Source organism: Rhizomucor pusillus (genome assembly GCF_041956525.1).
Source record: "Rhizomucor pusillus strain CBS 183.67 unplaced genomic scaffold VTP01scaffold_15, whole genome shotgun sequence".
Lineage (NCBI taxonomy): Eukaryota > Fungi > Mucoromycota > Mucoromycetes > Mucorales > Lichtheimiaceae > Rhizomucor > Rhizomucor pusillus.
Genome location: NW_027192157.1, coordinates 42,807 through 58,102, shown reverse-complemented (window position 1 = coordinate 58,102; position 15,296 = coordinate 42,807). Strand labels below are relative to the sequence as shown.

The following is a 15,296-nucleotide window of genomic DNA, read 5'->3' as shown; positions in this document are numbered from 1 at the left end:
CATACTTTAATGTTCAATTTTATCGTTTTAAAAACTGCCCACTGCCCTGCCCTCCCCAACAAACCTGCTAGCTTGGTCAAAGCGAATGAGGCATGATGGCTAGGGAAATCTGTGATGATGTAATATAGACATTTTTCTTACAATATAATGTGAAAATCATGAACTTCTTGGCTGCTACAAAAGATGCAAAAGACATTGTTGTCATTACGCGATCGTTCCAACGCAAGGAAAATGCGGCAAGCTAGAGATTTTCTTGACGGCACACACCTCGTTTTTAATAATAAAAAGATTGAAGAGACTGGCTAAAAAACAATTGCACATATACTACTACTACCTAGTGTTGATAAAGGAAAGTGGGCTTTACTAACTATTTTGGATCAACCAAATCGGCTTGATGTTTCTCATAGCAAACAGGGTCCTTCTTGTAATGGCGTGTTCGGGCATCCGATCTGGAAAAGGCCAAGTCACAGTAAGGACATCTGTACGGTTTCGCGCCCGTGTGGAGCCGGGTGTGTCGCTGCATGTCATGTCGCCGCGCAAACGCTTTTTCGCAATAATCACATATATGCTGCTTTGCAGGTATAGGCTTGACGCAAGAAGTTTCGAGGATAGAACATGGATCATTTGTTGTGGTTTTGGATGAAGGATTGGAGTATACTTGAGCGATAATGATGTTGCTGGAGGACATTGTTGTCGATGGTTGCATATTTTGTTGTTTTTGTTTTTGTTGTTGCTGCTGTTGCTGCTGGTGGTTTTGCTTTTCTTGCTGTGAAGTATAACAATGCAAGTGCGCAACCTTATTTGAAGTAAACTCGGTGGTGGTATCTTGGGGAAGATCGTGGCAGGCCTCGCTAGCTTGGTAGGACCGAGGTCTTTGGGGAGGATGCTGCAGCCGCGGTTGGTCGTACAAGGTAGGCGGCAATGTTTGTCGTTCAGGGTTATAATAGTATCGAGACATCTGTTGTTCCTCTGTTGATGGTAATGGCGGCGTGTTATGCTCGGGGCTTCTCCTTGGTACAAATTCACATGACCATTGCTGTGACATGAGATAGCCACCATTATCTTCGTAGTTTGTTTGCAGAGTGAAAGGATTGGAGGAGGGATGCGTCATCAAAATCATATCTGATTGTTCTTGAATAAACGGCAGGAAGGGGTATGCACCTCCGTAGGGATCCGCTTCCGGAGGTGTGGGTGGTCCAAAGAAGCATAAACTCTCATGGTCAATTCGCAATCCACCGTTCCACAAGGACCAGATAAGCGGCTGAGATCTTGGCAAAACTTCACACTGTGGCAAAGAAGTGGCAGAGTTGCGGATGGACATAAGAGGACAAGGTAGAAAGGAAGACGAGAAAAAAGAGAAAAGAGAGAGAAAGAGAGAGATGGAAGGACATGGCATCCCTCCTAAAGCAGGATTTATTGCAAAAGAAAAGAGGCTGCCCAAAAGCTCCTATCATTGCCGTGGTCCGTCAGTAAGCAAGATGTGGTTTTCCTCTGCATTTCGGGTCTGTCCGTTGTCATTGGACAACCAGCAGGGGGGATGGGGGTCCTTTTAACCTTTTCGAGAATGAAGGTCCAGATTTGCAGACGTTGACATTTGCAGGAGTCCAATAACCTTTGTTCCAGCCTTTTCCTTATATTCCATGTGAGGCAGTAAATCTTCCTATAGTGGGATGTGGATAAACAATGCTGCTTGGATCGCGACGCTGCATTAAGAGTGGTTATTCGCATGGTTCGCCGAAAAAGACAATTGATTTGTCGGGTACGACCTTCAACATTTTCACATCTAGTCAACGCTATGCAGTGTCGCCACGAGATCTGCAATGCTGAGCTTACCCATCCTCTGGTTCTTTCAATGCGACAACTTGATTCACGTGGCTGCGTTCCGGGAGATAGGAATAGGCGTACATCAATGGTTTTTTCCCAGTTTTGCATAATTGCGGCCGCAAGCGCTTTATCCTTCTCTTTATCTACTGTTCGTAATATCTGTACAGCATCAAGTTAAAGCACATTTGAAGCACAAGACGGATGATCCCGAAAAGCTTAAAATTTAAGGTTACCAGTATAGGGCATCCAAATCGAGAAATCTTTCCAAAATTCATAGTGAGCGCCTTCACTGCAAGGCAAACGGAAGGTTGAGGAAATTGAGTGTTTATGCATCAGCCACGTTGTAGATACTTGAGCCCACTTTACCTTGCTCATGTGTAATTTCCCAGTCTGTGCATAGTATATTACTAACATCCTCCACTATTATAAGATAACGGGATGATCGTACAGCGGTAGAGGCTCCAATCTGTTCCAGAACACGGTTCATTTGTGTCACTGTAAATGCTTGAAAACACTCTATGCGGGCAAGAATATCATGGCACTAAATCGATCAATGGTTTGTTGTAAACAGCAATAGCCTTGCATTTAGACCGAGGTTTAAGCCTACATCGATCGATGACAAAGTCCCGCCATTCTCGTGGATCGTACGAGGATCGAACGTCCCCTTTGTATCAATATGTACAGCTTTGGCATCATTTGACGCTCGTAAATAGGCAATCATCGACCGGATAGACAACTGCGCATTCCGTTCAGAATATTCTTCGCATAACACCTCAAATGACATTCTTTTACCTTTGACATGCCAAATCGCATGTTTCCACATATCTCTGTAATTTGGTTGCTCCGGAGCCCTCCCCCCAGTGCATCGTCGAGTCTAGAATAAGTTGTCAAAGAACAATGTACCCACTTGCCTATCTTGGCAGATATCACTTTACTTCGGCATCCCGGTCGAGAAAATGGTCGTTTCAGGTACACTCTTTGTCTCTTCCACCATGCAAATTAAGCTTATCTGGCGTTCAAGCGCCTCTAGGAGCTAGTTCCTGCTAAGTTTTCTCTTACGCATTTTATTTGCCCTACCAATGCTGCTAACCTGAAGAGGAACACCTGCAGATCGTGAGACGGCTTCGAGATCTGATCTGAACAGCGCAAGCTCTAAAAGATTCATTCATTGTTGCCCCGTGTAAGAAATGGGGAAGCAAAGTAGCAGTAGAGGCAGCAAAGCAGATCACCTGTCGTAATACCCAGCTTTTCCAGTTTTTCAAGGACAGGAGCATAAAGTGCACGCGTTTCTTCGGCTGCTGTGGCCTGCTGGAGTACTATCTTCAATTTGCGCATGAAAGAGATCGAATCCCGCTGTTATCCAAAAGTTTTTCAGCTTTTGATCTCTTTTCCGAGTTTGACATGCAGCCATTGTTCGATGCAGGAGGCTGGTCTCTTCCAACCGAGATCATTCCTCAGGAACATGCAAAAAAGAACAAGAAGAAGCAGAAACAAAAGCCTGTCTCAACATCAAATGAAGCTGATCAGCTCCAGCAACAATTAACCAAAGTCAACGGCAAGCAGCAGCAACAAAAGAAGCAACAGAAGCAGCAGTCTCCCGGCAAACGGAAACATGCCGCAGATGCGGAACAGCAGCCACCACCACCACCTGCAAAGAAGCAAAAAGCAAAGCAACAAAAGAAGGATAATCAGCAGTGGAAGAAAGCCGAGCAACAGGCATTAGAGCAAAAAGAACCTAAAGATGTCACCATGCACGATGTTCAAGATAAAGCCGACAACGAACCCGTGAAAAATGAAAAGGTTGATAAATCCAAAAAGCAGCAACAACAGCAGCAAAAGAAGAACGAAGCAAAGAAAAGCAATAACCAAACCGCAAAACCTAAGGACGAGCAGGTATCACAAACAGTGAAGGATGCGGAAACTGATAGCAAGCAACAGAAGAAAGCTGGATCGGACAATCTGGATAAGAAGAATGTAAAAAAGAACACTGTCAACGAGCAGCAACGGAAGAAGCTGCAAGAACTGTTATCAAAAAAGAACTCCAGCAACAACAACAACAGCAGCAGCAGCAGCAGCGATAATAATAACAACAGCAGCGCTGCATCAACTGCAGCAGCCGCTAAACAACAGCAACCAGCCAAGACCGCCGCCAAGAATGCAGAGAAGCCTAGCAAGCTGACGGCCTTGCAGCAAAAGATGAAAGACAAGCTCTCCGGCGCACGATTCCGCTGGCTAAATGAGCAGCTGTACACTACTCGAGGCAATGAAGCTTACAAGATCTTTAATGAAAAGCCCGAGCTTTTTGATGAATATCACGAGGGATTCCGGCACCAAGTGGAATCCTGGCCCGTGAACCCGGTAGATGTAATTATCAATCAACTCAACGAGCTGCCCAAGGGCACCGTAGTCGCCGACTTGGGATGCGGTGATGCCAAGATTGCTCATGCTGTCACCCATCTAAGCATATTAAGTTTTGACCTCGTTGCAAAGAACGATAAAGTCATCGCATGCGATATTGCAAAGGTATGATATCTCTTTCTCTGTTTGAGCTAGCATGGACATGTATTGACGCTTTCTTTTACAGTTACCTATACCTGCAAACTTTGTGGACGTGGCTGTATTCTCACTATCCCTCATGGGAACAAACTATCTCGATTTCTTGGACGAGGCAAAGCGCGTGTTGAAATCAGGGTATATCATCGGCTACCTAGTTCGCAAAAAATGCAAATATACTGATTAGATGTTACAAAATAGTGGAGAGTTGAAAATTGCTGAAGTCGTTAGTCGGTTCAGCGATGTAAACGAATTCATCCATCTTGTTGAGTTGTTGGGATTCAACTTTGAGGGAAAGGCAAGTTGTCTGACTGGTACATATCTGAAGTTGATGACCTTGTACTTATATCCCTTTCTTTTTGGACACTGCAGGATGACAGCAACAAGATGTTCATCATGCTTTACTTTAGAAAGCAAGACACGGCAGTTGATGAAGAGATTGACGAGGAGATGCTTGAAGGACTTGACGAAAAAGCAAAACAGAAGCTCAAGGAAGGAGCTGGAGTCAGTGTACCAAAAGCCAAGCTCAAGAAGAAGGCTAAAAAATTATTGAAGCCATGCGTTTACAAGAAACGTTAAATGAGATGATAAATAAACATTATTCATTTATAGCAAACAAGCCAATACACATACGCAGATACATATATTCACTATGGACACAAATAAAAAAGAACGATGTCGATGCTGTCATGGGAGAGAATAAAAGATATGATAACGGAGATGTTTCTATGCTGGGACCCAATTTTGAGATGATCTACCACTCTAGACTCTTGTCACCGCAACCGCCAGTGCCACACGCTGGTGCTTCGGCTTGGGAAACGACTTGCACCTTCTTGGCCATATTGCGATTGATGATAGTACGGTCCGAGCCCAAGATCTCATTGAGCACTTGAAGAGATGGTACAAGAAGGTATACTTGATCGTTTTCGACCTTGACATCAAAGGTGCTCAACTTGTACTTTATTTCTTCACCTGGTACGAGACAATCACCAGACTCGAGGTCAAAATTCTTCTTGTGCATAGGACATGATACGTAAGGAGTTGAACCGTTGTTGCCCAGGATACCGGAAGCGAGCACTAGGGCACGTTTGTGCGGGCACATGTTTTGAGTAGCGTACCATTTATCCTTGGTGCGGAACACTGCGATCTGCGCGTTGCCAACCCGAACGACTTTGCCTTCGTCCGTAGGGAACAGGTCTGTAGAGCCTACATGCAGCCAATCGTTCTGCTCTTCCTTATCGTCTCGATGACTCTTGAGAGAAGGCATGGGTGGAACTTCTTTAGGCCAGTCAGCTGGTCGTAGCTGTCCACGCTCATCCACCATTTCAATCACAGTATCGTTTTCCTTGCTGTTCACAAACTCTTCAAAGTGCTTGCGTCGCTTGGGATCACGCACGACCGTCGTCCATTCGCACTGATAGGTGCCGATAAGCTGCTGCATGTGTTCCTCAAGCTGTGCACAGATACCCAGGTGATCGTCCACAACCACCTTGCGCAGATACTGGATACCGCCTTCCATCTTTTCAAGCCAGCGGGCCGTGCGAGTAAGTCGGTCGGCAGTCATGATGTAGTACATCAAGAATCGATCCAAGTATTTGATAGTCATCTCTTCAGATACGTCCGCCGCTAAAAGTTCGGCATGCTTTGGTTTGGAGCCGCCGTTACCACACACATAAACATTGTAACCCTTGTCGGTTGCAATGCAGCCAAAGTCTTTGCCTTGAGCTTCTGCACATTCACGGATACATCCAGAGACACCGCCTTTGAGCTTGTGAGGTGACCGGATACCCTTGTACCGATTTTCTAGCAGTATCGCGAAACCGACAGAGTCCTGCTGACCGTAACGGCACCACGTGGTACCCACGCAACTCTTGACAGCACGAAGCGATTTGCCGTACGCGTGACCACTTTCAAAATCGGCATCAACCAGTTTCTCCCAGATTCCCGGTAGATCTTGCTTTCTGGCACCCACTGTTGTAATTTAAAAAAAAGTAAGCAAAAAGAGAGAAGTTAGATTAATGTGCGTTGATCATACTTACTGATATCTATACGCTGAGCGCCTGTTATCTTTGTGTAAAGGTTGTATTCCTTTGCGATGCTGGCAATCACACCCAGTTTGTCTGGAGTCACTTCACCGGCAGGGATACGCGGGACGATGCTGTAAAGACCACCGCGCTGGATGTTTGCCAAGTATCGATCATTGGTATCCTGCAACGGACGCAGCCCGTCGTTCAAAATATGCTCATTCCACAAACTTGCAAGGATACTGGCAATGGTTGGTTTGCAGACTTCACAGCCGTCGCGCGTAGCAAGCGAAGCTTCGGTACTGGCATGATCGAGAAACTCTTCAAACGAATGGAGACCCTTGACCTTGCCAATGGTGAAAAGTTCAGCGCGACTGTATCGAAAATGGCTACAGAGAGCATTGCTGATCGTTTGACCCAGTGACTTCATTTCAGCCTCAAAGATCTACATACACATACATCGAGTCAGTCAGTCAGTCAATGTGTAACGTAAAGAAGCGATCAATCAATCGATTTTTTTTTACCTCTTGCACCTGCGGAAGACAGCCACCACATCCAGTACCGGCCTTGGAGAAACATTTCACTTGGTTCACATTCTCACATTTCTTTTCATGGATGATTTTGCGAATGTTGCCTTTGGTGACATTGTTGCACGAGCATATCTGGGTGTCGTCCGGTAAAGCATCTGCGCCCTGTACTTGATCTGCTGCTTGGACGCCGAGGATCAGCTCTGAAGGAGGCGCGTGCAACCGCTTTGCAGATCGGACCAGAGCCAAGAGTTTCGCATAGTCGTTTGTGTCGCCCACCATCATGCCTCCAAGGAGTCGCTTGCCATCTTTTGTAAAAATGTACTTTTTGTAGATACCGCTGAATGGATCGCGATAGATCAGATACTGTGTCTTGGATTCGTCGGGGAAACAGTCGCCAAAGCTTGCTACGTTGACACCAAGCAGCTTGAGCTTGGTTGACATGTCTGAGCCTTTGAAAGCGGCCTTGCGGGAATCTCGAAGACGTGTAGTTAGGTTACGTGCAACGACTTCAGCCATGCTAAACAAGCATTATCATTTAGAGAAAAAAAAATTCGCTGAAATGCTAATAACATGCGTGGATTGAAACTTACTCGTATCCAGGCGCTACTAGACCGTAGATCATATCGTTGTAAGCAGCGCATTCGCCAATTGCGTAAACATCAGGGAGAGAAGTTTCTAGTCGTTCGTTGACTTTAAAGCCGCCTCTGGAAGCCCTCTCCAGTCCTGGACAAGCATCAGCAAGCTGGTCGCGAGCTCGGATACCGATTGCATATATCATCATGTGCGTTTCAACGGTTTCGCCGTTTGACAGCACAGCACCCTTGACAGAACCTTCTTCTTGCAACAGCTGCATTGGACAGTGGTTGATGACTGCTTCCAAGCCGAATTTCTTGATCTCTGCTTCTAGCATGCGAGATGCTTCCTGGTCCAGTTGTCTTGACATGAGCCGGTCAGAGCGTTCGTAGATGGTGACCTTTAATCCAAGATCCTTTGCAGCCTTGGCAGCTTCGAGGCCCAAGAGACCGCCTCCCACAATGGAAGCGTGCTGAACACGTTCAAGTTTGGCCCATTCGATGATATCACTGAGGTCCTGCAATGTACGATAGACAAAGAGGCCCTTCATCGCGTCGAGAGAAACTCCAGGAGGCAGCGCTGCTGAAGATCCAGTTGCCAAGACAAGCAGGTCGTAGTATACCCAGCCAACATCGCGTGCACGGACCCGTTTGGTAGCACTGTCGATCTCTTGAACAGGATCGCCGAGAAATACTTGTACGCGTAGCTCATCGTACCAAGATCCTGGCCGCATCAATTGCTGCTCAACGTTTCGATGAGAAAAGTATTGTGTAAGGCCAACGCGGTTGTAGGCAACTAGAAGCAAAAAAAAAATTAATCAATGTATGAAACACATTATTTGAAAAGTATAAAGTTTTTCCTTACCAACAGGCTCTTCAGAAAAAACTTTAATTTCGTACATATTTTCAATATCATACTCTCTAATCTTTTCGATGAAAGAGACAGCCACCATGCCGAGGCCGACGACTACGATGGTCTTGGTGGTGCTGGGAACTGGTTCATCCTGCTGGTGCGAGAACACCTCTGGAGGAATTTCTGTGTTGGGAGGCATGAGGTTAAAAAGAAAAGAGAAAAAAATAAAAGAGAGAGAAGGGAGATAAGCAGGACAAGGCTTCACTATGTAGATGTAGGAATGGTATTTATAAATGCACCACGTGAAGATCAGAATATAAAATAAGAAGGGAGGGAGTGCATCAATCTCAATTCATCAGGAGGCTAAACCCCCACACTTATCCAGTGTTCATCGCCATTCAGTTATCATTTCGGGGTTGCTTATCTCGAAAAGATTTGTTTGTTAAGCAATCCAGGAAAGGTACGGATTTTCCCGATCGAGTGGTTGGGAAAAGATTTCCGTTTGGCAGCAGCAGCAGCACGAACCTGCGCGTGAGATAAAGAGAGAGTGTGTGTGTGCTTCGCTGACTGCTTGCCTGCCTGTTGCCTTTGAGAGACCATTATCTATCATTCCTTTTTCCAAGATATCAGTCCTTACCATCTATGCTGCATTGTATTCATCGGGAAAAGAATGGAATGCTCATGTTTGGTTAACAAACAAATAGAAGAGAATCGGTCACCCAAACCAGATAAAATTCTTTGTTAAGAGCTCCTCCTCCCCCTCCTCCCCCGCCTCGGTGCGATCTCTCGAGAGGAAGTGTAACAGTCTTATCTTTCTTGCTTGTTTATTGACCCTGAATGCCCTCTTATCTTCGCTGCATGTCGCTTGCCTGATAAGCTCGACCTCTGTAACTTTTGATCCACTCGTTTGTTTTTTGACTTTAAAGGTAAGACGCTGTACCGGGTATCACACTTGAGTGGCAATCTACCGTGATTGATGAAGTCCAATTGTTATCAAACTCACTTTGCGTTTCCGGATAATCTTGTCTTCTTCAGAGCAAACAATGGGTCTGTAAGACGATAAGATGTAATGCTGATGGCGATGATGATAATATTTTTCTTCAGTTGAAAATACATACAGTAACTATTCATGTATAGACGATGGTTTTGAGAAAGTGGGAGAAGAAGAAGATGAAGAAGAGGAGAATGAATATCATATGCTAAATATTACTCGTATGATTTTTCGTTTTCGTTAGAATACAAAGACATTGTTCAGTGTAAAGTCTTGTCCCATATAGTTTGAAATGAGAGGTTTGCAGCAATTCTCGATCATCGCGTCAGAGGCACAAAGAAGCACAAGCTTTTCGTGGTCTTGAGTTTGATCGGTAGCAAAGGGGAACAAATGTTTTTCCACTTCGGCCGCGGAAAGGTGGCCGCGGCCTTGGTCCCATGTGTCTTTTTCTTTCGTGGGACTTGACAGGATGTAGCGCACATGTAAGCGTGTTCCAAGCAAAGAGCGCAGTTGGCCGATTTCTTCTGATAGCACAAAATCCTCGAGATAACGAGCACAGTAGATTAGGGACACGTATGGCGGGTCGCTGTCTCGTCGCATAGCATCAAGCACTTGCCACATGGGTGTGATGCCGGTGCCACCTGCAATCATGCCAATATGCGTTGCTTTCTTGGCGGGTTGTTTGAGGATACTGTAGCTCTTGTCGCCCAGGTACTCGTATTCTCCGAACGGGCCTTTGCAATCGACTGTTTCGCCAACGCGCACCTTGTCTAGCAGCTGCGTAAACGCACCGCCTGGACGGCCATTCTCGGGGAAATAAATCTTGACAATGAATTCGACAAAATCAGGGCCGCAACGGCTAGGTGTGTATGCACGCATCACAGACTTGACTTGCATGTCGCGACTCGTTCGCTCTTGAGGCAGTTTCAAGTATACATGCTGGCCGACCGGCAATCCAAAGCATGAAGTATCAAATGAGAACCGGAACAGCCGGATAGTGCTAGACAGGGATTCTTTGCTTTCGAGCACAAGTTTCTTCCATTGTTTGGGGTTGAGGAATGGCACTTCGTCGTCCAGATTGACGCTTGAGGCGAGTGTCTTTTGCGAATCAGTTCGACTAAATGCAGTTGGAGCAGACGAGGCTGTGGTCGTAACTGAGCTTTGTTCGTCTTGAGCATCAACTGCAAGCTGGCCGATAAGATAGTCTTTGAGCATTTCTTGAGCCTTCATGGAATGGATTGCATCGAATTCTTCAGTGGTATCTGTGCCGCCGGTAATCAGGATACTTGATGCACCACCGGGATGGTCCTTTAGGAAAGGTGTGCAGTCATACACGAGATTATGCACAACGATCCAGCAGTCTGTTTCGGATGCATGTGCTTCCACCTGAGCCATGGTGAACGTTGGCAACGATTTGTTGACCTGCGCGGCGGCAGCTGCGTTGCTTACGTCTTTGGTAGATGCTGTATTCATTTCCTGCGCAAGCCGTTTCTCCATCCATCCTCCTGTTTCTGGGCCAGCCATTGGACCCACAGGTGCAGGATGTTCGCATGCAATTGCAAGCGTTGGTCCGCGCTCGAGCGCAAGCTTCACTCTGAACCAGCAGTTATTGAGCATACCCATGAGATTCCATGTGAGGTTTTCAGGCTGCGTGTTTTGAGACTCGTCCCAGGCACGCACAACCATTTCTTCAGCGCGCACGAGGTCAGCTACTTCGAGATCAACGTGCCAACGAGTCCATGCCCAGTTTCTTGAGCGCTTGTAGTAGCTGGGACCTACAAGCTCGCCGTACATCGATGCGACTTGTTCCGCTGGAGGCCGGTCGAGGTTTGCAAGCAGCCAGGTCTTGCCGCTGTCAAGGGATAATTCAACGCGCGTGATCCGGCGATTGCCTCCAGTGTATGCGTAGCCGCGGACAGTGTAAACGTCTTGCAAGTCTTTCAGGACGATGCGCTCGTTGTGATCGGGTGTCGTGATGGCACTGTTAATGTTGAGGTCGTAAAGTGTGTACTCGGGCCTTGTCCACCAATCTTCAGCAGCAGCTTGCTCGGCTGTTTGCACTTGGGTAGGAAGCACCTTGTTATCATGATAGTGGTATGCATTTGTTGATTCATTCTCGCTTGCTTCGATGCGTGAAAGCCATTTGACGCTGCGGCCACCGATGCAGCCAGGTATGAGAACACGAAGTGGGTAGCCGTGATCAGGAGATAGCCATTCGCCGTTCATTTTGTAGGCGAGAAGAATATCGTAGTGGTCAGACATGACTCGGTTTGCTGCAATGGATGTACCGTAACCACCCTGACGTTTATCCATGTATTAGATAACTGGTGGGTATTTATCTAAGTATTATTCTTTGTATTTACCTTTGAGGTCTTGTCGCAACCTTCAAAGCAGATGTAGCTGGCGCCGTCTGCGAGGCCGCCGGCAAAGTGGTTTATTACATCTCGAAGGAAGACACCGGTCCAGCAAGCGGTGCTTACACCGGAGGGGCCCCTGCTGTATGTAAGCAATTTTGCAACGTTTGATAAAGAAATTTTTTTCTTTTTTTTACTTGCCATGCAAAACCGATTGATTGCTTGACCATGTTCTGTTCTTTTCTTCGGTTGCCGGCACACACCATGGTAACCGGAATAGTCGTTGATTGCATTGATAGGATATCTTGCATCGTTAGTGTCACCTGTTTGTTAACGAGACCAGTTATCTCTAGACGATGGTCGTTAAAGGATAACTGTGGAACAGGGCCATGGTTTCGTACAAAGTGTAGCTGGTTTGGAGTAACATAGCCTGCTTGCTCTAAAGCCTTGACAGGTGCCTCTACAAGTGGGAGGCATTGTAAGCAATTATTTCATACATCACTAGAGGAATTGCTGCTCTATACCTGCGTTGAAGGGATGCTTGCCGGTCAGGCGTATCATTGTGGGGTCTCTGAGTACATGGTTATCAGGCGTATTTTCATCGCGTGGATCGACATTCCTAATCGGCTCAAGTGTAGTCGTGAATTTGTTACGGGGTTCCTGGGTATCAATGGTCGATGAGGGCATTCTGTAATCTTTGAAGAAGAAATGGAAAATGAGAAGGAAAGAAGTAGAGCTCCTCAATTCCAAGAGTGTCTAATTTTTAAAAAAAAAAAAAAGAACAGGCACTGTAAAATCGTTTGGATACGGGATCTCATTGTCTGATGTCGGTAAAGTATTCCACCCAATTCTGACACTTGATGTGGTAGCCGAAAAGGGTGAGATAACAAACAATTGAGATAACGGTATCGCGCTGGGCGGGCGAGCGGAGGTTGGGGGTGGAGAGGGCGAAGCAGCATTACCACAGTATCTAGCTCTGATAAGCACCGACTGACTTAATGCTTTTCTATCTTACCAAATTTGGTACCTCCTGATAAAGAGCCATCTCAAGCACTACTATGAGTTTGCAAAGTCCCACCGGCCCCTGCCACCATTGTGATAATCCGTGATCTTCACGACTCCCCCATACATCGAGATTTAATTCCTTCTGCACAACCACCACGCGCGCGCACACACACACACCAATCTGCGGACCAATACGGCCTTTTTTTCTTGCCAGCTTGATCGAGTCTTTCCAAAACGGTCAGGTGCATTATCTTGTCTTTCTCCAGATTCTCCTAGTCAGCACTCGCGCACTGCCTAGCTGCACCACTAACAAGTTTTATGGTTTAAGCTTATTTTTGCGCGTTTTACATCATCTCGGTTCTCGGTCGTTATCCTTATCTAAACATAAACAAAATCTAATATATATACAGCTCGCCCATCTTTTTCGTACCTTCTTCGATCCATCACACTCTTCAAAAGCTATTTATTCGCCCGTCTTGTTGGATTACGCTGCTTCTTGCACTGCGCCGCGGCATTATTACTCTGAACTCATTTCACCCTGCCCTATCTGTCTTGTACGCTTTTACACAACTGATCCTTCTCGCTTCACCGACATGCAATTGTTCGCTAAACAAATCCTAGTGGACCAACATGGCAAGGCCACTAACTTTCGATTGTACTCGTTAAAAGATCCACACATGCGAGCATTGCATCTTGTAAGTTCATAGATTTCTTTAATATCTTGTGCATTGGCTTACAAGAAAAATTTCTTGCTGGATCTAGGCATGGTTTTCATTCATGGTTGCCTTCATGTCCTGGTACTCTATCCCTCCTCTAATTGATTACATTGCTGAAGAGTTGGAGATCTCTTCAGAGGAAGTATACGACTCGAACGTTGTCGCTGTTGCGGCTACTATTAGTAAGTTTGGTTTAACTCCTATTTGAACCGATTCATCTCCGGCTTCCAAAATATTTGTATTTCTTACGGCGACGTCCTTCTGTTTTGTATAGTTGGTCGATTAGTCGTTGGTCCCATGTGCGAACGCTTTGGACCTCGTCGCGTCATGGCTACCATCTTGATCAGCGGTGCCATCCCATGTGCTATGACTGGTCTGCTGAAGAATGCAGCTGGTTTGATCGGTCTCAGGTAACACATTAGCAACATCATCTTTCTGCTTCTTAAATCTTTCGTGCTAACCAGATTCAAAATTCGACTTTAGATTCGTAATTGGTATTCTCGGCGCTACATTTGTACCTTGCCAATTCTGGGCCACGCAGATGTTTGCGCCCTCTGTACTCGGCACTGCAAATGCCATCTCTGCAGGATGGGGAAACATGGGTGCTGGCGTCACTTACCTCATCATGCCTGCAATCTTTGGTGGTATCCGACAGCACCTTCCTACCTGGCAAGCCTGGCGCGTAGTTTTTGTGATCCCCGTTGGTATCTGCATCCTCGTTGCTCTCTGCGATCTCTTGTTTGCGACCGATACGCCACACGGCGATTGGCTCAAGCTTCGCTGCGAAGAGGCCGCCAAGGGATCGGGTTCATCCTTATCCACCACGTCCTCACTTGATCAACAAGAACAAAAGTTGGAAAAGGGCATTGTTGCTACTCAAGTCGATGCTGCTACCAGCGATGACGAAGAATCCATCCAAGAAGTAAAGAAGAATGAAAGCGCCTTTGAATCATTTAAAGGTTTCTGCAAAGTTTTGATTAACCCTGCCGTTCTCGTTATGATTACCCACTATGCTTGCTCCTTTGGTACCGAGCTTGCTATCGACAATGTCATCGGCCAAGTCTTCAAGACCAAATTCAGTCTCGATCCGTCCACGGCTTCTTACATTGGCTCCATCTTTGGTCTCCTCAACATCTGCTCAAGACTCGCCGGTGGTCTTTTCTCTGATTTCATGGCACACCGATTGCACCTACCAGGACGCATCGCAGCACAGCTTATGGCCATGATGCTCGAGGGCGCGTTCTTGATCGGGTTCAGCTTTGGCCTTACATCCATGACAATTGCTATCGTGCTCATGGTCTTTTTCAGTTTCTTTGTGCAATTCGTGTGTGGCACAACCTTCGGCATTGTCCCGTTTGTTGATCCTCTCAACAACGGCAAGGTCATGGGGGTCGTCGGCGCAGGTGGCAACCTTGGTGGTCTTGTCTTTAATCTCATGTTCCGCGGCTTCAACGACAAGTTCGAACAAGCATTCTTGACTCTTGGCTGCATCACCGTTGGCGTCGGTCTCATTGGCTGCGCATCGCTTCGTGTACAGAACAAGACCATGTGGCATATCATTGGAAAACGATACGCTTAATGATCATCCATCTTTTCCTTCTATCCGCTACTGCTTGTTATGTCACATAACCTTATTTGTTTGTTTGCGAACTTTCTCTTTTTTTTCTTTTCTTTCAAATATTTGTAAGCATATCTAACTATCCCCCATCCTGTATCCTTTTTTGGTCCTGTCCTTCTTTGCTATATCCACCATTTTTCATATGGCGCATTTTGTTTCCTGCGCGCTTCTTCCCGAGTAATTCAGTTACAAAGTAGCATTGTAAGATCCTCCTTTTTTTTCCTTGACAAGTAAAGACTCTGCAGTTTTAACATCA

The 15,296-nt window shown here is 46.1% G+C and overlaps 6 protein-coding genes across 6 annotated transcripts; 2 read left to right on the top strand and 4 right to left on the bottom strand.

The window, feature by feature from the left end:
* Positions 1 to 367: 367 nt before the first annotated feature.
* On the bottom strand, positions 368 to 1,321 carry VTP01DRAFT_2973 (uncharacterized protein; the record flags this gene model as incomplete). The annotated part of the gene is made up of 1 exon (XM_069381492.1): positions 368 to 1,321. One exon carries the CDS (start codon positions 1,319 to 1,321, stop codon positions 368 to 370), a length of 954 nt encoding a protein of 317 aa, XP_069236620.1.
* A 397-nt stretch (positions 1,322 to 1,718) lies between these two features.
* On the bottom strand, positions 1,719 to 3,159 carry VTP01DRAFT_2972 (uncharacterized protein; the record flags this gene model as incomplete). The annotated part of the gene is made up of 9 exons (XM_069381491.1): positions 1,719 to 1,766; positions 1,834 to 1,983; positions 2,058 to 2,113; positions 2,191 to 2,365; positions 2,432 to 2,560; positions 2,617 to 2,698; positions 2,760 to 2,857; positions 2,915 to 2,976; positions 3,054 to 3,159. The coding sequence occupies 9 exons, from the start codon at positions 3,157 to 3,159 to the stop codon at positions 1,719 to 1,721; spliced, it is 906 nt and encodes a 301-aa protein (XP_069236619.1).
* A 66-nt stretch (positions 3,160 to 3,225) lies between these two features.
* Positions 3,226 to 4,956, top strand: VTP01DRAFT_2971 (uncharacterized protein; the record flags this gene model as incomplete). The annotated part of the gene is made up of 4 exons (XM_069381490.1): positions 3,226 to 4,347; positions 4,409 to 4,515; positions 4,579 to 4,675; positions 4,750 to 4,956. The coding sequence occupies 4 exons, from the start codon at positions 3,226 to 3,228 to the stop codon at positions 4,954 to 4,956; spliced, it is 1,533 nt and encodes a 510-aa protein (XP_069236618.1).
* A 175-nt stretch (positions 4,957 to 5,131) lies between these two features.
* On the bottom strand, positions 5,132 to 8,555 carry VTP01DRAFT_2970 (uncharacterized protein; the record flags this gene model as incomplete). The annotated part of the gene is made up of 5 exons (XM_069381489.1): positions 5,132 to 6,348; positions 6,417 to 6,846; positions 6,926 to 7,448; positions 7,522 to 8,299; positions 8,369 to 8,555. 5 exons carry the CDS (start codon positions 8,553 to 8,555, stop codon positions 5,132 to 5,134), a joined length of 3,135 nt encoding a protein of 1,044 aa, XP_069236617.1.
* A 1,032-nt stretch (positions 8,556 to 9,587) lies between these two features.
* VTP01DRAFT_2969 (uncharacterized protein) lies at positions 9,588 to 12,388 on the bottom strand (the record flags this gene model as incomplete). The annotated part of the gene is made up of 4 exons (XM_069381487.1): positions 9,588 to 11,645; positions 11,711 to 11,840; positions 11,903 to 12,161; positions 12,226 to 12,388. The coding sequence occupies 4 exons, from the start codon at positions 12,386 to 12,388 to the stop codon at positions 9,588 to 9,590; spliced, it is 2,610 nt and encodes an 869-aa protein (XP_069236616.1).
* Positions 12,389 to 13,299: 911 nt separating this feature from the next.
* Positions 13,300 to 15,001, top strand: VTP01DRAFT_2968 (uncharacterized protein; the record flags this gene model as incomplete). The annotated part of the gene is made up of 4 exons (XM_069381486.1): positions 13,300 to 13,401; positions 13,469 to 13,604; positions 13,697 to 13,832; positions 13,906 to 15,001. 4 exons carry the CDS (start codon positions 13,300 to 13,302, stop codon positions 14,999 to 15,001), a joined length of 1,470 nt encoding a protein of 489 aa, XP_069236615.1.
* Between the last annotated feature and the right edge of the window lie 295 nt (positions 15,002 to 15,296).